At 40.2% G+C, this 23,772-nt stretch overlaps 1 protein-coding gene across 1 annotated transcript in view; it reads right to left on the minus strand.

Moving 5' to 3' along the window:
* The window catches only part of vwa5b1 (von Willebrand factor A domain containing 5B1), a 43,469-nt gene that overhangs the window by 2,858 nt on the left and 16,839 nt on the right, over positions 1-23,772 (minus strand). Inside the window, exons 10-22 of the mRNA XM_041800057.1 lie at positions 20,327-20,529; positions 18,947-19,061; positions 18,556-18,741; positions 18,141-18,330; positions 16,660-16,859; positions 14,392-14,626; positions 10,958-11,251; positions 8,424-8,561; positions 7,952-8,086; positions 6,098-6,100; positions 4,784-4,852; positions 4,230-4,299; positions 1,093-1,216 (exon numbers count right to left, since the gene is read on the minus strand). Coding sequence (XP_041655991.1) covers positions 1,093-1,216; positions 4,230-4,299; positions 4,784-4,852; positions 6,098-6,100; positions 7,952-8,086; positions 8,424-8,561; positions 10,958-11,251; positions 14,392-14,626; positions 16,660-16,859; positions 18,141-18,330; positions 18,556-18,741; positions 18,947-19,061; positions 20,327-20,529 — 1,962 coding nt within the window. The remainder of the gene's footprint in view (positions 1-1,092; positions 1,217-4,229; positions 4,300-4,783; positions 4,853-6,097; positions 6,101-7,951; positions 8,087-8,423; positions 8,562-10,957; positions 11,252-14,391; positions 14,627-16,659; positions 16,860-18,140; positions 18,331-18,555; positions 18,742-18,946; positions 19,062-20,326; positions 20,530-23,772) is intronic.

Consider the following 23,772-nt stretch of genomic DNA (forward strand, 5'->3'; position numbering starts at 1 on the left):
AGTTTAACCAATCATGAATTTTTGCCGACTATTTCAATAAACAAATTTAACTGTTTTACTGCATGCATTGCTAAAGATTTTCAAGAACATTAAAAGACATCTAAAAGGGAAAAGTATTACCAGAACTACAATAACACAAATCAACAAAACACAATTTACACTCATTGGCCACTTTATTAGCTATGGCAATAACTCAATGCACTTAGGCATGTAGACATGGTCAAGACAACTTGCTGAAATTCAAACTGAGCTTCAGAATGGGGAAGAAAGGGGATTTAAGTGACTTTGAACGTGGTGTGATTGTTGGTGCATGATGGGCTGGTTTAAGTACTTCAGAAACTGCTGATCTACTGGGATTTTCACGCAAAACCATTGCTAGGGTTTACAGACAATGGTCAGAAAAAAGGAAAATATCCAGTGAGTGGCAGTTGTGCTGGATGAAAATGCCTTGTTGATGTCAGAGGCCAGAGGCGAATGAGCAGAAGGGTTCGAGGAACTCTGGTATCAATATCTCAAAAAGTATCTACCTAATCTTAAGTTGCTGGATGTGAAGACAATTTCAGGCTTTTTTGGAGCTTGGACTTGACTGTGTAATCCCAGGGACTTAGTTTGGATTATAAAAATCCATTTGAGTGCTCTTTTATTCACTCATTCCTTTATTTACTTTTAAAATAAATCATTAATCATTTCAGACGTGTACCTCATTGTTTGATGAACATCTTTAATGACTGCCATGAGGCCACTTCGAGCATAACACCAGGAAATTGCCCAGCTTTGCCTAATAGTAAAACCATGTAGTGCTGGAAGTATGCAACTTCATGCATAAAGAGCAGAAAGAAAGACAGAAGCAAAGAAAGAAAAGGGTATGATGTTAAAATAAGGGTGTTAAAATGGATTTAAATCTCTGTATCCCTCTGCAGTATTCATGATTTCTCTGAACAGCTGATCATTGAACCGCCTCTCACCGACTGAACAAGACGTAACACCGGTACCTCTCTATCTCTTCAGACAAATCTAGAGTCAGTTCAAATACGTGTCTATCAAAAAACATGAGTTCTCACAGAGCACTCACAGCACAGATCAGCTACCCACCAGAGGAATGTAGTCTTTGTTCTCGTTTTCACTCTCTCCGATTGAATCGCCAGACTTGCTGTGAGATCGACACATGAATCCTTTGGCAGCGCGAGTCAGGAGACGAGTCCTGCTGAGGGCCAACCTTAAGGAGTGGAGGAGGAAGCATGGAAATCACAGCATGGAAATCACACACTGACACTGCACTGAATTTGCTGCTACTACAAACCCCTCTTCCAAAAAAATTGGGGCATTGTGTAAAATGTGAATAAAAACTGATTCCAGTGGATTGCAAAGCCTTCTCTTTCTATATTCAACTAAATAAAGCATTAAGACAAGATATTCAGTGTGCTAGCTGATAAACTTTTTCTAAACATATACACATGCTGAATTTGATGCCTGCAACGTGTTCCAAAAAAGTTGGGATGGAGGCAAAAAAGACTGTGGAAGTTGTGAAATGCTCAAATAAGGACCTTGAATGTTCCACAGGTTAGTAGGTTAATTGGCAACAGGTGATAGTATGATGATTTGATAAAAAGGAGCACTCCCGAAAGGCTCAGTCATTCACTATCACTGATGGTGAGAGGTTGTCCAGTCTGTGAAAGACAGCATTGGGAAATAGTCCCAACAGTTCATGAACAACATCCCTCAGTTGCAAGAGATTTCCTCATCCACAGTCCATAATATCACCAAAAAATAAGTGCTGATTTCAACAAGACAATGCCAAGCCACATTCTGCATGGGTTACAACAGCATAATTGTACTAGATTGACCTGCATGCAGCCCAGACCTGTCTCCCATTGAAAATGTTTGGTTCAGTAGGGTGTTGTTAGTTCCTGTTCCAACCTTTTATTTAAACTGTGTATGTATCAAATAAAATTTGATCAGTTTGAAGATTAAATATCTTGTCTATTCCTGTATTCAATTGAATAAACATTGAAAATGGTTTGTAAATCTTTGTATTCCGTTTTGATTCACATTTTACACAATGTCCCAACTTTTTTGGAATTGGGATTTGTAAAAGGATGAGGAAAGCCATCTTGTCTTAATCCTGACATATCTTATGATTGAAATACAGGACCATGTTTTTGTATATTTAGATGTGGAAATAAAGCTAAAATATTTAGAGCTCCCCCTGTTGACTGACTGCAGTATAAATCATAAATGCTGACTCCCTTTATTAGTTAATTAATGGGGAAAAGGGGGCCAGATTCAATACCACAATTGCCATGACTGACAGCTCTGTTGACAACTGTGGTTGCAGCATTGTCAAAAAGATCAGCAGAGTAGTCATAGATAAGTAAGCACTTTGTAAAATGTCCAGGACACTGAATACTGAGATTTGTTAGATTTTTTTGGTGTTGTAAAGGACTAACATACTGCTTAGCTGCAACACAGACATAAAAAACTTAATGAATGCTATCACAGACAAGTCAGACAGCTACAATCCTGTGAAAAAGTATTTGCCCCCTACCTGATTTATCAAACACATTTTAATATGAGACAAAGAAAACCTGAGTAAATACAAAGCGTTAGCAAACGTTTGATAGCTGGCATTGAGTATTTCACATCACTGTGGAGGAATTTTGGCCCACTCTTCTTTGTTTAAATTCAGCCACACTGGAGTGTTTTTGAGTATGAACGCCTGTTTAGGGTCATGCCAGAGCATCTCAATCAGATTTTAGTCTGGACTTTGACTAGGCCACTCCAAAACCTTTATTTTGTTCTTTCAAAGCCATTCAGAGGTGGACTTGCTGGTGTCAGATCATGGTCCTGCTGCATAACCCAACAGTGCTTGAGTTTGAGGTCCTGAACTGATGGCCAGATACTCTCCTTGAGGATTTTGTGGTAGAGAGCAGACTTCATGGTTCAAGTGGTCCAGGTTCTGAAGCTGCAAAGCAGTCACACTATCACCACCATGTTTGACTGTTGGTATGATGTTCTTGTGATGAAACACTGTGTTAGCTTTACTCCAAATTTAATATGGTGCATGCATTTTGTCTCATCAGTCCACATAATATTTTCCCAAAAGTCTTTGGGATCATCAGGATATTTTTTGTCAAATGTGAGTCGAGCCTTTGTGTTCTTTTTCGGTCAGTATTGGTTCTGGCTCTGAAGCTCTCCCATGTATGCCATTTTTGCCCAGTCCTTTTCTTATTGATGAATCATGAACGCTGGCCTTTACTGAGCCAAGTGAGGTGTGCAGGTCTTTAGATGTTGTCCCAGGTTCTTCTGTGAACTCCTGGATAAGTTGTCTATGCACCTCTGGAATAATTTTGGTAGGCTGGCCACTCCTGGGAAGGGTTGTCACTGTTCCAAGTTTTCTCCATTTGTGGGTAATGACTTTTACTGCTCACAGGTTCGATTTCATGGTTTCTTGATTCGACTAGTTTGGCAGTTATCAGGCCTAGGTGTGGCTTATGACAGTGAACTTAGCTTTACAAAAAATTGTGGTTAATCACTGTTGATTGATGATTTAACAAGTGGGAGGCAATGACTTTTCCACATAGGGCCAGGTAGGTTTGGATTACTTTTGTCCCTAAATAAATTAATTGTGTTATATCGAATATCAAACTGACAAAATAAATACATTTGACATTTAATTTGACTTGGAAAACAGCAGTACGTCCTGAAAGAGATCAAGAGAAAAGATAGGGGAGAGGAAATGCTCACTGTGATAATTTGGCTGCTTTGTTGAGTTGAGAAAGTAAGAAAAAGTTAATACTTAGCCCTCTCAGCTCTCTTTTTGTATTCTCATTATTATGTAACTATTTCCGTCTCTTTTGTGAATCTCTAAGTGCACCACTGTGAATGCCTTACAGGAAAGACTGAAAATGTATGCCATTAACCCCATGCTTAATAGCATCTTGCCGCTTTTCTATGAATCCTGGGTTTTCACCCATGCCGCTCCTTCTAAGTACAGCCTCATTAAGCCTATATGGCTGCAAGTCTTGCTTTAAAAAGGCCTAACTTTAGAGCCTTTAAAGCCTAATTTGGTGAGAGAAACCAACAAAAATGAAGGCTTTTAAAAGTTCCCCCGTCTTTAAAGCAGCGGTTAGAAATAATAAAAGTAAGGCTGATGTCCTTGTGTTTGCTAATACAGAGGCAGGGAACACAGCTAGAGAACATTTATGAGGCCAGGTAGTCCAAACACCCACCTGGCGGAAAAAAGGCTCTCCACTGTTTTCTGTGATTGGTCGGAGGACACAGACGGACTCCTTTGAGAGACTTGGAGACAGACATGCAGAGAGAGACGCAGAGTTATACAAGAGAGGAAGGAAGAGGAAAAAAGCAGTGGCATTTTCTGACTCTTTTCTATTTAGTTCTCTACAGGAGACTCACATAATAAAGAGGTAAAACACACCCACTGAGATGCACTAAAGGCAGCAGAGGTCATAGACTCCCGCAGTAGTTTCTCCTCTGTAGGTGGAACAACTCCTCTTGTTTGTGTGCGAGTGTGTTTGCACCTTCAGTATCGGCTCATTATCTTTTTTTATTTAAAGGTCCAGACAGCATTTGTCAACACAAGGCATAAACTATGTCGATTTACGTCACCGCTTAAGAGATGAGGGACTAAAATATCAATTATTTTCTGTTTCTGACTCAGAAAAAGACAACGGCATCGAACAGAAGAAGAGCTGATGTCAAAGGTCTTAATGGAGGAAGCAGTCAGGCCAATTCAGTGGCATTTCTATGTGTTACATTCACTTACACTCAGTGAAGCTGCATCTCTCCCAGCTGGAGGAGGACGGGGTGCTGCATGGAGAGGGAACATCTTCAGCTGTGACAAGAACAACAGTCAAGATCAGAATCAGGGTTTACTGACGAGTTCATTTATACTTATAACATTCCTATTGTGGTGTTTTTACACAATAGCATACATTATGTGAAGCATATAGAAAGGAAGATAGAAATAAACTGTCCTTTCTTGTTTTCTTTTTTAGCTCCTTATATTTTCTTATCCTTTTTGGGGCAAAACCAATGGACTGGACAGATTCCATGTCTGTCATCCTGCAAAGCTTCAAGCTGAAATGATTGTGCCTGGTCTGAGAAAGGATAGATCAATTAGCGCTATTTTCAGCGAATGAGGCAGTAGCTGGGGGTGCACTTTACGCCATGTTCCAAATTATTTAGCAAATTGGATTTTAGTGTCATACAAATTCAATTTTTTATTTTTCAATTAAACTCATGGATAGTTTTGTGTCTCGGGGCTCTGTGGATCACTGAAATCAATCTCAGACACCTGTGATAATTAGTTTGCCAGGTGAGACCATTTAAAAGAAAACTACTTAAGAAGGATGTTCCACATTACTAAGCCGGCCACAGGTTTCAAGCAATGAGGGAAAGAAAAAGGATCTCTCTGCTGCTGAAAAGCATCAAATAGTGCAATGCCTTGGCCAAGGTATGAAAACATTAGATATTTCAGGAAAACTTAAGCGTGATCATCGTACTGTGAAGAAATTTGAGGCTGATTTGAGGCAGACAGGTTTGTGCAAATAAAGGCGTAATGAGGAAGGTTTCTGCCAGACAAATTCATCAATTAAGAGAGCAGCTGCTAAAATGCCATTACAAAGCAGCAAACTGGAGTCCCAGTTTTTATTGAGATAAAATTTGGCAATGCAGGATCCTCCAGAGGCATGCAGTCATGCATAAATCTACTATTCGGCCACCCCTAACCAATGCTCACAAGCAGAAACGGTTGCAGTGGGCACAGAAATACATGAAGACTCATTTTCAAACAGTCTTGTTTACTGATGAGTGCTGTGCAACCCTGGATGGTCCAGATGGAGGAGTAGTGGATGGTTGGTGGATGGCCACCATGTCCCAACAAGGCTGCAACATCAGCAAGGAGGTGGTAGAGTCATGTTTCAGGCCAGAATCATGGGAATAGAGCTGTTAAGCCCCTTTAGGGTCCCTGAAGGTGCAAAAATGACCTCGGCAAAGCATATAGTTTCTGACTGACCACTTTCTTCCATGGTACAAAAAGCCTTTCGTAGCAAAATTATCTTCATGCACGACAATGCACCATCTCATGCTGCAAAGAATACCTCTGTGTCATTGGCTGCTTTGGGCATAAAAGGAGAGAAACTCATGGTGTGGCCCCCATCCTCCCCTGACCTCAACCCTACTGAGAACCTTTGGAGCATCCTCAAGCTAAAGATCTATAAGGGTGGGAGGCAGTTTACATCAAAACTGCAGCTCTGGGAGGATATTCTGACATCTTGCAAAGAAATTCAAGCAGAAACTCTCCAAAAACTCACAAGTTCAATGGATGCAAGAATTGTCAACGTGATATCAAAGAAGGGGTCCAATGTTAACATGGAACTTGGCCTGTTAAGACTTTTTTTGATTGAAAAAGCTTTTAATTTAAGTAAAAATGACCTCCTAATGCAGCAGATTAAACAAATGACCATTTTCAGTACTTTACGACCTGTGAAATGTTTCGATACTCTGTTGTGCATAATAATTTGGAACAGTGCATTTTGAGTTTTTTATTTTCGAAAAAGAAAAAAAAAGTTGTCATTGGGAGGTTCGTTTAATAAACTTAAATTATGTTCTAATTCTAATGGTTGAGGACTTGAAAATTATACTGACTTAGGGTTTCGGCCAAGGAGAGTAGTAGGGTAGCCACTGGTTGAGCTGTGAATGTCCTAGGTACCCAAATACCATCAGCAGTCTCTGGGTGTGTTACCATAGGTGAAAAGGTCCAGAGGAAATAGGTGCTGTCGAGCTTAAATCTGGCCACCCGTCTTCAGCCTCGGGTTGCTGCACATTTGGCCCCGCAGTGAATCTTTAGCACCCTAGATGAATAATTCTTATGCACAGGACTGTATAGGATGGCATCTTCAATTTGTAATGTAAGTTTAATTTTTGGACTGTGACAATCTTTGCTGTATAGAGGCTATTCATAATCAAAGTTATCTCAAACACTCCTCCTGGTAAATTTATGCTGTAACAAAGATGAGCTGGACCTGAGCTCTTTGTGAAGTGTATTGAGATAAAATTTGGCAATGCACAAATAAAGATCCATTGATTAATTGAAAAAGAAGCTTGGATGCCTCAACTCTTCTACAAACAACAATGCTACCGTAAAGCTACTGAAAAAAGAAGTTTAACTACAAACATTATAATATGTAAGGCTGTTACTGTCCAATACAGTTGTCAGCATTACCAATTCTTTGAGACCTTCTGATAGCACATGCCTTATAGTATCACAATCTTTGTTTATTTATAAAAGGAGTGCTCAAAAGAACCAAAACTTAAAAAAAGAGTTCATAATTTATATTTTAGCCAAAAACGTTCTAGTGTTTTTGTGCAGATAAGCTTAAGGGCCAGAGTTTGCTTGTGACTTTTGGTTATTAAAAGCAAGAAATCACCTCACTGGGTAGATTTAACTTGTATTTCTACTGCTCTGGTTTTGAGACAGGTGTCAGTATTGTTTGACAGCTACCAGTACTGAAATTCTAGTATTATGGCAACACTAGATGCTTTAAAAGCAGACCATTTTCAGCTCTTTGTTGTTCAACCACTCTCTGAAAACGAATTCAAAATGTTTTGCCCTTTTCCTGAAGTTGAAGGATTTTTATGTGAAGCAGCTCACATCTCTTTGAGCTCACTCTCAAATCTCACAGCTCACAGGGCAGGGGAAACAAGGCTGCAACCTTTCTATTTCAAATAACAGTAGGATCTAAATAAATATCAATATGTATAAACATAAATCCTGTTTGACCAGCTTATCAAAGAGGATTTTACTTTTTGAAGACCAAAACAGCCTCCTACTGATTATCTATTATTCTTTATGCTGTATTCTACAAATGAAACCTCCTCTGCTTATCAGGTTGAAAATTAAGCTGCAGTATGTGTAAGAAATGACGCCTACTGTTCGGCAGCATGGCATCTTCAACCTCTTCAGACATGCCACCCGACTGAGAGCGACCCAGCCCGATGGAGTATCCTCTGTTCTTCCTGCTTCCTGAGCGAGAGCTGGAGTGTGAGCCTCTCTTCAGACACTCGCCTGAAAACAAAACCAAATAGATATTTTTACAGGAGCTTTTACTGTGACTGCTGGACAACTCTGAAAGTTCTTTGTATCATAAAGGCCTGGTGTCCAAAACTGCTGTTCTATTGTTATTTTTTGGCTGCACTCACAGTGCTTTCATGTCAAATCACACAATTTCTCTGTGCAGAAAAAATTTAACAGACCTGCCTTACTGAAGACGAGCTAACTTTGAAACAAAAGACATTCCTATGAAACATTTTTCTAGGTTATGTTTGATGACGTTCGTTCAAACATACACAGGAGCTGGCACTGGTTCTCTAAGGAGTTCATCAAATCAATTCTTTAGACTTACTTGGATTTAAGTACTCAATACACGTCTGCAAATACTCATTAGTGTCCAAGTCAATGGGAATGAGTGCTGTGTATTTGCTCAGTATATTGCAGGCCTTGCTGGTGTGAATGGCGTACAGCTGGTACTTCCTGCCAGAGCCTGTGAACAATCAGAATAAAAAAATGTATAATAGTATGGCAAAGAGACCAAATATTGCACCACAATATTGAAAACCATGCTTTAAAGCATTAATAATTCATGCATGAATCAGACTTGAATATACATTTATACATGAGATGCAGGCTTGAGGTTAGGTTAAGAGCATTTTGAAATGGCTTTACTCCTGGAGCAGATCACATGATCTGATGGATCACACTCTCAGTTTGTTTAAAAGGAAACTGTCAGTTAACCTGACATGTCAGATAGGATGTTATGAATATTATGCCCTAAAAAAGTATTTGCCCCCTTTTTGATTCCTGAGTTTTTTGCATATTTATCACACTTAAATGTTTCGGATCATCGAACCAACTTTAATATCTCACAAAGACAACCCAAGTAAATAGAAAATGCAGTTTTTAAATGATGAATTTATTTATTAAGGGAAAAATAAGACCAAACCTATCTGGGCCTGTGTGAAAAAGTAAACCCCCCCCCTTTTTTTTAAATTTGAGTCAACTGTGATTTACCACAGTTCTTGGAAAGCTAAGTAAAATTTTACTGGCCAGATCCAGGTCTGATTGCTGCCATGTTTGTTGAATCAAGAAATCACTTAAACAGACAAAGTGAAGTAGGCTACGAGATCTCAAAAAGAAACGCATCATGCCACAATCCAAAGAAATTCAAGAACAAACGAGAAACAAAGTGATTGAAATCTATCAGTCTGGAAAAGGTTACAAAGCCATTTCAATGGCTTTGGGAGTGATCAGCCAACTAAAATTACTCCAAGAGTTCAATGTCGACTCATCCAGGAGGTCACAGAAGAACCCAGAATGACATCTGAAGACTTGCAGGCCTCACTGGCCTCAGTTAAGGTCAGAGTTTATGACTTAACCATAAGAAAGACAGCAGGCAAAAATGGCATCATGGGAGAGTTCCAAGGCCAAACCACTGCTGACAAAAAAAGAACACAAAGGCTTGTCTCACATTTGCCAAGAAACATCTTGATGATTCCCAAGACTTTTGGAGAAATATTCTGTGGACTGATGAGACAAAAGTTGAACTTTTTCGAAGGTGTGCGGCCCGTTACATCTGGTTTAAAAATAACACAGCACTTGATAAAAAGAACATCATGCCAACAGTCAAACATGGTGGTGGCAGTGTGATGGTCTGGGGCTGCTTTGCTGCTTCAGGACCTGGACCGATTGCTGTGACTGGTGGAACAATGATATCTGCTGACTACCAGAAAATCCTGAAGGCCAATGTCTGGCCATCAAATTGTGCCCTCAAGCTCAAGCGCTCTCGGGTTATACAGCTAGACAACAACCTGAAAACTTCCAGCAAGTCCACCTCTGCATGGCTAAAAAACACAAAACTAAGGTTTTGGAGTGGCCAAGCCAGGGTCCGGACTTAAATCCAATTGAGATGCTTTGGTATGACCTTAAATAGGCAGTTTATGCTTGAAAACCCCTCCAGTATGGCTGAGTTAAAACAATTCTGCGAACAAGAGTGGGCCAAAATTCCTCCACAGCGATGCAAAAGACTCATCACCAGTTATTGCAAACGCTTGATTTCAGTTATTGCTGCTAAGGGTGGCACAACCAGTTATTATGTTCAAGGAGCAATTACTTTTTCACATAGGCCCAGATTGGTTTGGATTTATTTATCCCTTAATAAATAAAATAATCATTTAAAAACTGCATTTTCTATTTACTTGGGTTGTCTGTGTGAGATATCAAAATTGGTTTGATAATCCGAAACATTTAAGTGTGATAAACATGCAAAAAAACTTTTTCACGGAACTGTACATTAAATAGTTTATATTTCAAATACATCTGTGCATTCTCACATGCAAAATGTTTAGAAAAGGCAAAACCTCTTAAAAATAGGTTTTCAGGTGAGGATTTTGACTTTTAACTTTTAGTATCCTAACCTTTACCTTAATCCTTACCCTAATCCTAACCAGAAGCCTAATCCAATTATATTTTGCAAGTTTTAGCATGTAGTTCCATCCTGACATAGGGGGCGTCTCGCAGTAGCGATCTGTAAGAGGGGGTGTCTGAGAGCTGTGGTCTGCAACCAGACTGTCTTACACCAGTGTAATATGTCAAAAACAAACAACAGGGATATTTTGGCCTCACTTTAGGAGATAAAGAAATGTTGTCCATATTTATATACACTCAATGTTTCAAACACACATATTAAATTAAAACCCAAGCAAATAATCACATTACCCAACATTTTTAAATATTCGTGTCAAGTTTTATCTTTAAAATTTCTTTTCAATTTGAAATAAAAAAAAATCAAGGCTGAACATTAAATTGAAAATGTCAGACAGCCAAGTCCTGCTCTGAAAATGCACTCCCCTAAATCCTCCCTCAAATCCCCACAGACCTCACCGTGCTCAATCTCACACTCCTTATCCGCCATATGCTCAAAGTCGTATATGATGGAGCGTCCAGCCAGATGGTGGAAGGTCTCGTTCCAAAGCTCCTCGTGGACCTTTTCCTCACGTTCCCGGCCGTTTAGGAAGGGCTCGATATCAAAGGCGACCTCCCACTTTGCCGGTTTCCCACACAGCAGTCCAGACACCACAGCCTTGCAGTAACCTTTGTGCTGGTTGGCTGAACCCAGGTCTGACTTTTGGGGGTCCTGTGGGGTTTCCGCCTGGCATAACTGGTGTCCATAACCATCTGAAATACCACAGGAAGGAGAGAGCCTTGACCCAATGCATTTTGATTAGGTAGAGAACATTAATTCAAATCCACCTTAAGCTTTACACCTGCTACTGCTCACGTGGGACCTGTGCTGAATTTATTATCCAAAGCTTTCTGTGTCTACAAAGTCTGAACGGATCTCACATTTTTCTTTTCTAAAATGCTTCTGTTTCTTATTCATCTCCTTTTACATTTCTGTTTTGTTTGAAGAGAAACAGGATAATTTCCCGTCCACCTCTTGTGTCACTTCCATCCTCCATCATCTGCCATGACTAAGCTTAGAGGACGAATGTTTGTGAGTTGTAGTTTGTTCATTAAACTATTATAAAAAGAATGTAATGTCAGGACCTATTCTATAATCGGGCTGTGTTAAAAATTACTGCCTGGGGAACAATCGGTAACCTGACATGCCAAATACATGTTTCATCTATCCACTGCATGGGATAAATTACAAAGTGTTTAGAAAGGGCAGAATCTTTTAGAAATTTTCAGTGGATGACTTGACTGACATTCTGTCCTTCACAGACAAGACATAGTGACAAAGTGGCCACGCAGAGCTTTACTACCCTAGCATGAGCCTGACAGGCATGAACAGTCATTGTTTACTAATGGTGGAGCCAGTTGGTGAATAAAGGTCCTGACAAAGCAGGTCAGGAGGAGAACAAATCATCTTTTCTGCCAAGAGAAGCTTCTAATGTGAGTCTCTGCTAGTCTTTAAATAAAGATATGGTGTCCACTTCTGATAAACTGTAACTATAGTTTCATCCTAGGTAATCACTTCACTGGTGGCAGCCATTGTTTACCGACTTGCACTACAACTAAGGCGTACCCATAATTACATATAATAACCTTCTGCCATCAGGCTGATAATAGTCTAAAGGATTGAAAACTTTGTCTTACTTTGTTTTCTCTGTAAAATGTTTAAGCACTAAGTGGTTCAAAGGTCATAGATTTAACCCCTTTAAGACAAGTTTATTTTGGTCTCAGAGGTCCCAAAACATGCCTGTCAAGTTTGCTGCTGAAAAATTGATGTGGCTTAATGGATGTGGCTCTCCTGCCAAGAGGAGAATCAGGAGAGGAGGGCTAAACTTTCTTTCAAGTGGGGGAGGACCAACCAAACCTGGGGGCAGTGCTAACTCCCCACATGACATCACGAGGGGAAAATCAGAAAATCAATTTGTTTTAGCACACATTTTCTGAAAGGTGGAGAAAGAGAGGGGGGGAGGGAATGGATTTTTCTGATTTTGGGGGGGATTGTGGACAGACCAGGGGTACATATTTTTGTTAGAAAAGCATAAAAAAGTATATTTTGCACAATATGTGACCTTTATACTGTGTTCGAATGCTGGTGGTTCTTTTATACATTTAGTGAATTTAAGCTTATGATGTAGTCTGCATTGCAGCTTTGTGTATCTTATTTGTCTGCTGCTGTTCTTAACTGTTCATTTTGATCTTTGCTCGACCCTAGGTGTGCCATTCCTAAAGAGGCCACAAATGGATATCAACAGGCCAGTGAGCATCTCAGTCTATGTTCTGACTATCATTATGATTATTCTCTCTGATATTTGCTGTTGTGTTTAAATGTATATATGGTCTGGGTAGACTGTAAAAACTGAATTGCCCTTTGGTATTAATAAAGTTGTCTGAATCAGAATCTGAATCTAAATCTAAAAGTTCAGAGGAGTGTTTTGGCAAAGTTCTGACAAAAAAAAAACAGCTGCTATAGCTTTATACAAACTTCACTGGCAGCAGCCATTGTTTCCCAGCTTACAGTACAACTAAACCACATGCATAGCTACTGCCATGTTCTCCTCAAACGGTGACAGGTCCGGTAATTTTTCAGATGGGGTAAAATGGTTTCAGATATGAGCTTTGCAAGATGAATTTGTCTGATGACTAACATGGAAACTGGACAATCCATCTTCTTTGCAAGTTAAACCCCATGAACATGTCATCCGTTCAAATTTCATTTCACAATTTATAATTTAACAACCAACATCTAAAAAAAGTAGTTGAGAAAATAAACTTCTTGAAACACATCTTTTTGGTTTGCATTGGCATGTAATGGGTTAAGTGGAGGACAAAACATCAAATTTCTGTGCTGTTTTCTGAAACTTTTCATAAAAGAGTTTGAGAAATTTTGCCAAAGAATAGCCTAACATAGCCTAGCATAACATGTGAGCTTAAATATCACATATTATGCAATATACACTTAGTCAGGCTTTTCCAACAAAAACATGCACCCTCCTCCAGTAAGCCACATCCATTTCCTGAGAGGGGTGTAGTCAGGGGCGGAGTCAGACAGCTCATTAACATTTAAAGCCACAGATGAAGAAAAGGCTCATTCTGAGCAGGGCTGAAACAGAGGGGGTTTTAGAAATGCAAAAACTCAATACTGGAGTGTTTTTTCAGCAACAAACTTCACAGGCATGTTTTGGGGACCTCTGAGACCAATATACACTTGTCTTAAAGGGATCAAATATGTGACCTTTAATTTGGAGCAAAAAAAAAAACTTTAAAGAGACATTTTAACCTTATCAATTCCAGCTAATATCTGTGCTGGACTTTGTTTTTCAAGTATTGCAATCATGAAGTAAATAATAATCCGAGAGGCTGGTTGCCAACTGATATCTCTGCAGCTGCTGTCTCTGTTTTATAAAGGTTAATTTGGAAAAGCATCATTTTGTAGAGCAGAGTCAGTTAATTTGCTACATCACTGATCAGTATAGCTTTAATTCTGCATAATGGCTGTCTTTTACAGATGAATAAATCACTGCTGTGCCAATCTAATAGAGTTACATATGAACAATACTGATCATCTTTGGTGTTAATTTCCAGAAAGCCGTGGTTGCTGTTCACTGTAAATGATCCTGAAGTGTCAACCTCTTTCTGTCTTAGGGTGGTTTCAAATAAGAGAACCAGGAAAAGATGTGACTACACTTGACCCCAAAGTTCTGTTTCAACAGTTGATTCTTTGATTTGTTTGTCATAAAGAAATCTACACATAAGCCACTTACAGATTTATACTTAATTCAAGAGAAACCATGGAAACCTACCTGTATTAAACAGAATATGTATCTATTTGTGAAGAAGAACGGTTGTGTTTGTGGTCTCACCTGTATCTCCGGTGCTGCCAACAGATGGGCTGTCAGTAGAGGATCTGGATCCGTCTTCCCCAGCAGGGGTTCGAGCTGTTGGCGGCACGCTGGCGCCGCCGGGCTGAGGGTTGTCCGGAGTCTGAGGCTGGGGATGCAAATGAGGCTCCGATTCTGCTTCCTGCTGAGGGATCTGCCTGTGACAGCTGGCTGTATGCCCGCTGGAAGATGTAGCACACAGGCTCGCCAGCTGTGGCTGCAAGCAAAATAAAGTTTCTTTAGAACTAATTCACCTGGCACATCAGGTTCTTAAAACTTATCCACTGATAGTAATTTCTTTCATCTTAGTGTGCTCATTCAAGCTTTTACTCGATGGTGATTTCAGGTAATGAGAAACATACTGCATCATATTTTGAAGGAGTGATGTCTAAGGCTTGTGGTACCAAAGGATCTGAGGTGCGTCAGTCTACATAATACCAGCTAGACCAAAAGTTCCCAAACTTTCAAGCCCACAACCCCAGAGACTGGGGACCCCAACTGTCCTGGAGAGTGATTAAAGCACACAGCTGTGCACAAGAATAGCTTTCTGCAGACTTACATTTTCAGGATTTTTCAAACATTACTTTTATCTCAGCATAAATCTCAATGACTAGGCTAATGACTAGGATTTTATTTCAAACTGAATTCATTTTATTCACATAATTTATTTAAAAATATTTGGCGAAATACAATTTGAAATTATTTAAAAATGTTCTGTTTCTATAAGACTTCTCCCAACCTCTCTCTCAGTGCAGGGTGAACCCCCAAGGGGTCCTGAGCCCCACTCTAAAGGGGACATATTTTACCCATTTAAGACAAGTTTACATTGGTCTCAGAGGTCCCCAAAACATGCCTGTGAAGTTTGTTGTTGAAAAAATACTCTAGTCTAGGATTTTAACATGTCAAAAAAGCCCTCTGTTTCAGCCCTTCTCGGAAAGAGCCATTTCTGTGTCTGTGGCTTTAAATGTTAATGAGCTGTCTGACTCCACCCCTGACCGCACCCCTCTCAAAAAATGGACGTGCCACTTCTGATGTGAAAATGTTGCAGACACTCCCCACGACTATGGGCATGAGAACGGCTTTTTTCAGCACACATTTTCTGAAAGGTGGAGAAAGAGAGGGTGGAAGGGAATGGATTTTTCTGATATTTTAGGGGATTGTGGACAGACCAGGGGCAAATATTTTTGTTAGAAAAGCCTGAAAAAGTGTTTTTTGCAAAATATGTCCCCTTTAAGAGCCACTGAACCACTCACAAAGTGAGTGGTTGATATAAAAATGGAAACTTCATTAGGCAGAAATTAGGACAGACACCTGCATTTTATACCAAGTTGCTTTGGGTGTATGATAGGGCCTTTAGACTTGATGTCGCATTTAATCAAAACCAAATAAATATAATGGTGAAGGGGCAAATTTCACATTTTCAGGTGCAAACAGAGCAACAAAGATTGCCAAACTAGTGTCATCTGATCAAAATTAATCTTATTTCTATTTTCCTAAAAGGCAGTAGACAAGATGTAGTCTGAGGGAAAGATAAATCAAGCAAAACAAGTATAAATAACTGCAGTTCCCTGACTGGCCACTGGAGCCTAGCTCCAAAAGTGAGTCTATCCCAATATAACCCAGTGTTAAAAGTGACAAACTTTAAGTAAACATGTTTACGCCCTTATACAATTTGAATAAGTTTCTACTTAATGAATATATTGTTTATTTGTGGCATTCACAGATTTATAGAAAGCAATTAAGCCTTCTAGTTATTATTGACTAGAATTTCATTATGGAATGACTGTGATGGGTCCTCTACTGAATTTCTTCACAGCCCAGTGAACTCTGTTTAGTTATACTCAGATGCTCCATGGGCAATATTCAAACTCATTATCATTCATAAATGTTGGCCCTCATTACTGAGAGGAGCCCATTAGGCTGTTCTTGATATACTCCAGTCCACATAAGGGTCAGATAAATGTTTAATTTGTCAGCACAGGCCGAATACAAATAACTTTATACCATTAATTCAACACAGAGTGTATCATGATCCAAACTAAGAGCCTCCTGCCTTTGCTGTAATAAAAAAAAATCCTAGTTCATTTAATAAAAACTCTAAAATACCAGAATATAGTTTGAAATCTGTGGTTTGGGGGTCTTGACCTACTGCTGAAACCGAGTCAGAAATATCATCAGATTAATCTACAAGCAAAATCAAAATCAGAGAAGAATCAAGGGAATTATACAGCTTAAAATGTGGGTCATCACCTGGAAGTCGTTCCTCCACTGTGCCTCGTGCTCAGAGCTCATTTGGCCGATTAGCTCCTGGACTTTAGCTCTCCTCAGTGGATTCTTCGGCACCACAGAGTTGGGATCACTGGGAGTGAAGACCTTCTTTGCTGGGTTGTAGTCCATTATCTGGTTGGTACTGTATGCACGTCTTCTGGGAGACGTCTTACAATCAAACCCTGAGGATTTATCAAAGATAGAAACAGTCAAATCTACAATAATCATGAGTTTCTACTGATCATTATATCTGTTTTTTTTTTTACTTAAAATGTTTAAAGTGATATCCTTGTACAGCCACGTAAAGAGACAACTGTTTTACATTTATGCAATGGTCTTTTCTAACATTATTTTTAAGAATCCAAACAGCTCTTATCATGGCTGACACTCAAACATTTCTGGGCCATTTCAAACAGTTAAGATCCTTCATAAGCAAAAACAACAATTCAAACAGACCCTCCATCTGTGTACCTGAGAAGTGGAGACTGAAGGCAGATTTTAGGGCTTAAATTTAGCATAAGAACAGCATGACTTAAGTTCTGCCAGCATTTAACAGGTTTTAAATCCAAACAATCTTGTTGAATGTTTTAAAGCAACTTGTATCAGGGTAAAAGCTTGGACTTGGGTGTATCATTAGCAGTACATGGCAATTTTGTCATGCAACCCCAATTCCAAAAAAGTTGGGGCGCTGTGTAGAATATAAATAACAACAGAATGCAATGATTTGCAAATCTCATGAAAATTACTCATTTTGTATTTGATGGCAGCAACACATCTCAAAAAAGAAGGCACAGGGCCATGTTAACATTTATGTTGCATCCCTTCTTCTTTTAATAGCAGTCTATAAACATCTGGGAAGTGAGGAGACCAGCTACTGGAGTTTTGGGTGAAAAATGTTGTCCCATTCTTGTCTGATGTAGGATTTGAGCTGCTCAAGAGTCCTGGGTCTTCTTTAACTGATTTTTTATCAACTGTGTTGATAGACTGAATTTTGGAAGAGTTCCTGAGCCCATGCAGGGATTTCTAGTACAGAATCATACCTGCTTTTTAAATGCAGTGCTGGCCAAGGGCCCAATGATCACTAGCATCCAATGTTGGCCTTCAGCTTTGTCCCTTGCCCACAGAGTTTTCCAGATTCTCCGAATCGTTTTATGTTATGTACCATAGATGGTGGGATATTCAAGTTCTTTACAATGCTTAATTGAGGAACATTTTTCTGATTTTTTTGACACAGTTTTTCATAGATTAGTGAACATCTGCCCATCTTTATTTCTGAAAGACTCTGCCTCTCTAATGTGCTCCTTCACATCTGATGTGAAAAAAATTGGGTTCATGAGATTTGAAAATCATTGCATTCTGTTCTCATTTATGTTTTACACAGCGCCCCAACTGTTTTGGGATTGGGGACGAATTTCTCAAGTCTCCGATTTAAGAAAGTGAAGGTTTCAAATTTCAGATCTTGCCTGCTGCCTCTTGCTCGTAGGCTGCAGGGCTATTGTCCTGGTACGAGTCATACAGAGGACCAGTAGGAGTCTCCCTGTAGGACCCCTGGCTGTCCATCCCAGTCTTAGCTGGGTCCTCCTCTTGAGAATGGTAAAACACAGAGCTGGCCGACTCGATGGAGCGCATCATGCTGTACCGCCTCCGCTTATCCTGTTGAGATTTTAAGTAGGCGAAACATCCAAGACAAGTGCTTTAATACAGAACTGTTCCCACTGTTTAATTAAAAAGCTTATTCAAAGTTAGCCTTCAGCCTTTTAATCTCTCTAGAGAGACCTTTTGGTGGTAACAGATTTAAATGGAACACATGAATTAACTCACAAAAGGTCCATTTTACAACATAGTCACAGCCTTGTTGATCATTTGTTTCAAACTTACAGATTTGGGGTTAGCATGGTAGCGAGTGGTGTCACAGACGACGCCGTAGCCGATCAGGCTGTCCCCTGGAAATAGGAAAGTGTTACCCACAGGAGAGAGCAGCACTTCTTTGGTTTCAGGAAAGAGCCATTCGATGGAAATGTCACTGAGTACTGGAGACAGGGTTTTCTTTAAGGACTTAATCATCTGTGGAGCAGAAGATAAGCCAACCAAGACAGACTGTCAGGCATAAAAAACTACTTCTATGTGACAAGATCATAAAACAAATGACGTCTATGAGATTTTATATTTGGTAACAGTGGGAGACACTAAGTGCTTAGAAACCGCTGTGAAATGGCTCCACAGTGGCTAGCCTTTGATAGGAGTGATACACAAAGCTGGAAATGACTACCTTGGGCTGCAGCCTCTCTCCGTCAGCCAGAAACTCTGCTGTTCCTTTGGAAACCGCTGCCAGTCCCTGGACCAGTCGCCTGCAAGCATTCAGTCCTATGCCGAACGTAAAACATCTGCAGAAACACATCAAACTTGGCGTCTCCGTGGACAGATCCAGAGATATATCGTGCATGATAACAGGTGGCTTTTCAGGCTGTGCACTCATCTCAGAGAGATTTAAAAAGACTCTCTGGAGATATCACAATCAATCTCATTCGTACACAGATGTGAGAAAACAGGAAATAAGGGATATTTGAGACATGCATGCTGCATCTTAAAGTTCTCCAGAGAGGATGGCTCATGCTTAAATTCCCCATTTTTATTCAGTTTCTCATCAAGGGATGAGCTGGCTGATTTCTTCGCACCATCTTTCTCCTTTTGCATTTTTAATGAGATCAAAGAGCACAAATTAAAATGGAAATGTCACCTTCTACATAGTTAAAAACCTAACATGGATTTTAGGCACGGAGATTAATTGTTGTTTGGCCTTGTCTCAGACCGGCTGTGCTGATTTGTAAGCGGAGTGTGATAATGACCCAGGAAGTGTCGATGAATTGGCCGAGCTCTGTGTACCTAATGCAATCATCTGGGGGCAGTCATCCATTAAAAGGGGGGAACACAAAAGTCAATTATTTCCAGAGTGACTCAGGAGAAGGATTCACAGTGTGAAACTTAGACTCAAGCTGCAGAATAGAATGAATTTCTTGGCGTACAGCAGATCTATTGTGCCACCGGCACCCACTCTCAGCTGATGGTTGATCTTTGCATCCTGCAGGGAGCACTTTATTCCCTCAGTCTGGATTTACCCTTAAAAATGTTGTTTTTCAGTCTGAAGTCAAAGCTGCACACATGTTTCTCTCAGACAGGTTCTTGGTTGTGATATATGATGTCTGACATTCAGACAACATTCGATGCAAACACCCAGATTTAATTTTGAGAGGATTATAGCTTTGCAGCCAGGTGTTCAGCCTAAGCTCGAGACAATCCCCGGATGTGAATTTATCCTTGAGTGATGCTTTTGCTATTTGCATAATAGACATAAACAGAAGAGGAATTTATTATGATTTGCTTTGACACAGCATAGAGCGGCTGCTCTGCCTCTGTTGTTATTGCAACAGTAGCTGCTTACATGCATAACCGAGCAGTCACCTCTAACACATAATTATGCCAGTATGATTTATGTATTACAACACAGCTGCAGTTGTATTTAAAAGCAAACAAGTGATACTGAGAGGTGTCTACACACCTTAAAAGCCCCCTTCTAGGTACTTCATCTCATATATGTGATTAATTATTGCCTTTGTCCCTACTAAGCGTTCCCGTTGGCATTAATACTTGCCTGACATAGCGTGCATGGCTGCGAACCAGCTCGATAACTTTGCCCGTGTTGCTGACGGCACCGTCAGTGAGCAGGAAGAGCAGGCGTGGGTGTCCACTGAACATTGGCTGCCTCAGGATCCAGTTGAGTGGAGCCAGGATGTTGGTGCCCCCCATGTCTGCTCTGATCTTCCTGATGTACTCACAAGCCAGAGCCAGGGCTTCCTGAGAAAACAGACACTTTAGTTTCTAAAGCTACTGTTCAGGTTGTTTTTATTCGACAAATACAGGGAGGAAGAACACCCATCTCTTATGTTGTTTTGTATCAAGTGTGTTAAAGCTACAATATCAAGAATTTTTGCTCTGAAATAAAAAATGGTAGATTATTTCATTGTTGTAACAATGCTTCTTGGCAATAAATCTTATACCCTTGGAAAGCCTATTTATTTCCCTTTAAAATAGTGCCACTTTTCTAAGGAGCATGCATCTGTGGGATGAGCAGCAGAGCTGGAGGTGTGGGCTATGCCCATGAAAAATTGGCCAAATCTTCTCTGCCAGTGCCAAACAGCTGATTTCAGGGTTCTGACCCTGTGAGCATGGGCCCTGCCCCAGCGGTCTGCTCCAAGAGTCAGCATGCCACATTTGACAGATCAGAAGAGGGCTAATGTGATAGAGTAACTTCAAACTGGTGTTCCACCAAACCAAGTAGCAACATCAGTCGGTACCATCTCCAAACTGAAGGCTAAGTTCCACATAACATGGGATGTCAGAGACAGGCTACAAAGAGGCGTTCCAAGGAGACAACACCCCAAGAAGATCCTATCATCCCCCTGTCAGCACTTAGGAACTGTAGGCTGCAGGGACGTGCACAGACATTTTGAGGGACAAGGGCTCAAGTGACAAAAATGACAGTTCTCTTCATAAAAATGTTCAGAGAAAGTGAAATATATTCACCTTGGCAGTCAGGAGGTCACAGGTTCAAGACCTGCCTAAAAAACAAAAAAAAAGAAGCTGTCTGTTTTTTTAACCCCTGTTTAAAATAATTTTCATTATTTTTGTCATAAAAAACACCAACATGCAATTTCTTACAGCCAAGCCACCAGAAATAGCGGCTGAAATCAATGTGACAGCAACACCGTTGCAAAAGTTGGCTGCTTTCTCAACGATCCAACGCACCTTAGTTGAGCTAGGGGGAATACAGCTCCCCACTTCATGTCTTCAACAACGATCAGCTTCATAGGCTACAGAACGGAAACTTACACAGACTTACACAGAGCAACTGCTAACAAGTGTCGCTACTCACCTGCAGTGCCTTGTCAAATATATGCAAATTAACGCTTTTTAATTAAATAGCACACAATTTGCTGTCGATGCAACGCTTTTGATGACGGATTGTTAGATACACGTAACTGTATTCACCTGTAGTCTCTCCCCTTAAGTAGCTACAGAACATTGCCCTGTGTGCCCATGGTAAAGTGACTTCGCTAAAGCAAACTTATTGGGCTGCATCAGCTAGTGGCTCATATGTGTGCGTTAGCAACATACATGTTAACTATAGGCTACTTGGCCTTTTCTTTTGTAAACTCGAGTCCTCTGTTCATCATCACTCACCTCCAAACAAGAGCAGAAACACCAGGAACAGCAGAAGGATGTGATGGGAAAACTAGAGTCTGCTGCTGTTGTCTGTATGTTCACAGCAGCTGCAGGAGAAGGGAAGGGAGGGGGAGGGGCAGCGGGGTTCAAAGAGCATCGGAACTCATCATGTCCCAACCCGCTGTTTAGAGTTTTTCTAAATCTGTTTCTTTGACAGGGAAAGTTGTGCGTAAACAGGAATATACAGTATATATATATATGAAGAGAGAGAGACAGAGAGAGAGAGAAGGATTTATTTATTTAAAAAGCCCCAGAAAAAGGGCACTTTCTCTCATAGAAGAAAAAGGATAGGTGCTCAAGCCCCCTTTGATGTCCATGTGTGCACGTGCCTAACTCTATTCAAGTAAAAGTAAAAAGTCATTTAAAATTTACTTAAAATACTGAGTACTGAGTAGCTACTTTTGATACCCAAGGGCCCGTCCTTAATGTGCAATAACAAGAAAATACAGACCTCCAACCAAGTTATTTATTATAAGGTGTGACCTCACCTAAAGTACAATGCAGCAGCTGTTTGGGGAAGAAATATACAATCATTCTCTCACTGTAAGCGTCGTTTTTATGTTGTTGGCAGAAAGCTTGGACCTCCTTGTTGTGCTTTTAGTGTTTACGGTATTTCTCAAGTACTCAATGCTTTTTAAAATGCAATTAAGTACAATACTTGACTCAAACTCAAATAAAAGAAGTGGTTTTGAAAACTATTATGAAAAGTACACAAAAAATTAGAGTAATTTGAGTAAATGTAATTAGTTATTTCCACCCCTGGTTATAACTGGACTGCCATATTTTTATCAACTAAAACTAGACTAAAAGTACAGAGACTAAAATTGACTAAAATGTGACCAAAACTTAAAGGAATCTAAATCTAAAGAATAAAAATAAGACAAAATTAAAAATCGTTTTCAAAATTAACACTGCATCAGCAACATATGCACTGGAACCTGAACATGAGGCGGAACATTATGTTCAGTGATGAGTCACGATTGTCCACGACAGAATCAGACAGATGATATTCATATATCATCATGCCATGCTGATTGATGCACTGATAAAGTAACATCTTTTGGTGGCGGCAGTGTGATGTGTGGAGCAGCATCTCCCTCACTGAAAAAACAAGGCTTGCCATCATTGGAGGCAATCTGAATAAAGAGATATAAAGAGGAGATTCTGCAACCAGTGGCAATCCCATATCTCCACAGCCTGGGACCAAACTCTATCTTCTATCCTAAGATGACAGCGCTCACTCCCACAGAGCGGGGTTTATCAGAGACTACCTCCAGAATTTGGGAGTGAAAAGGGGGGAATGACCTGCCAACAGTCCTGACCTCAACCCCATTGAACACTTGTGGGATCAGCTTGGGCGTGCTGTTCCTGCCAGAGTGACCAATACAACCAGGTTGGCTGACTTACAACAAATGCTGGTTGAAGAATGGGATGCCAATCCCCAGCAGTGTGTGACCAGGCTGGTGACCAGCATGAGGAGGATGTGCCAGTATGTGTTGTTTCTTCAGACTTCAATCATCCAATCCAACAAACAATGACTAGCCGGAGTCAATGGCAGAATAAGCTGTTTGGCATTGACAGAGAAGATTTGGCCAATTTTTTTATGGGCGCAACCCACATACTCAGCTCTGCTGCTCATCCCACAAATGCATGTTCCTTACAAATATGGCACCATTTTTAAAAGGGTAATAAACAGACTTTCCAACGGAATGGAAGCAGTGTTACAGCAAAGAAATAATCTACCAAACACAACTTTTTGTGCTTAGTTTATTTAATGCTGGCCCCTGATTGGCTTTCATGTTAATTTGAAAATCA

The sequence above is a fragment of the Cheilinus undulatus genome, linkage group 11 (genome assembly GCF_018320785.1).
Source record: "Cheilinus undulatus linkage group 11, ASM1832078v1, whole genome shotgun sequence".
In the NCBI taxonomy this organism is placed as follows: domain Eukaryota; kingdom Metazoa; phylum Chordata; class Actinopteri; order Labriformes; family Labridae; genus Cheilinus; species Cheilinus undulatus.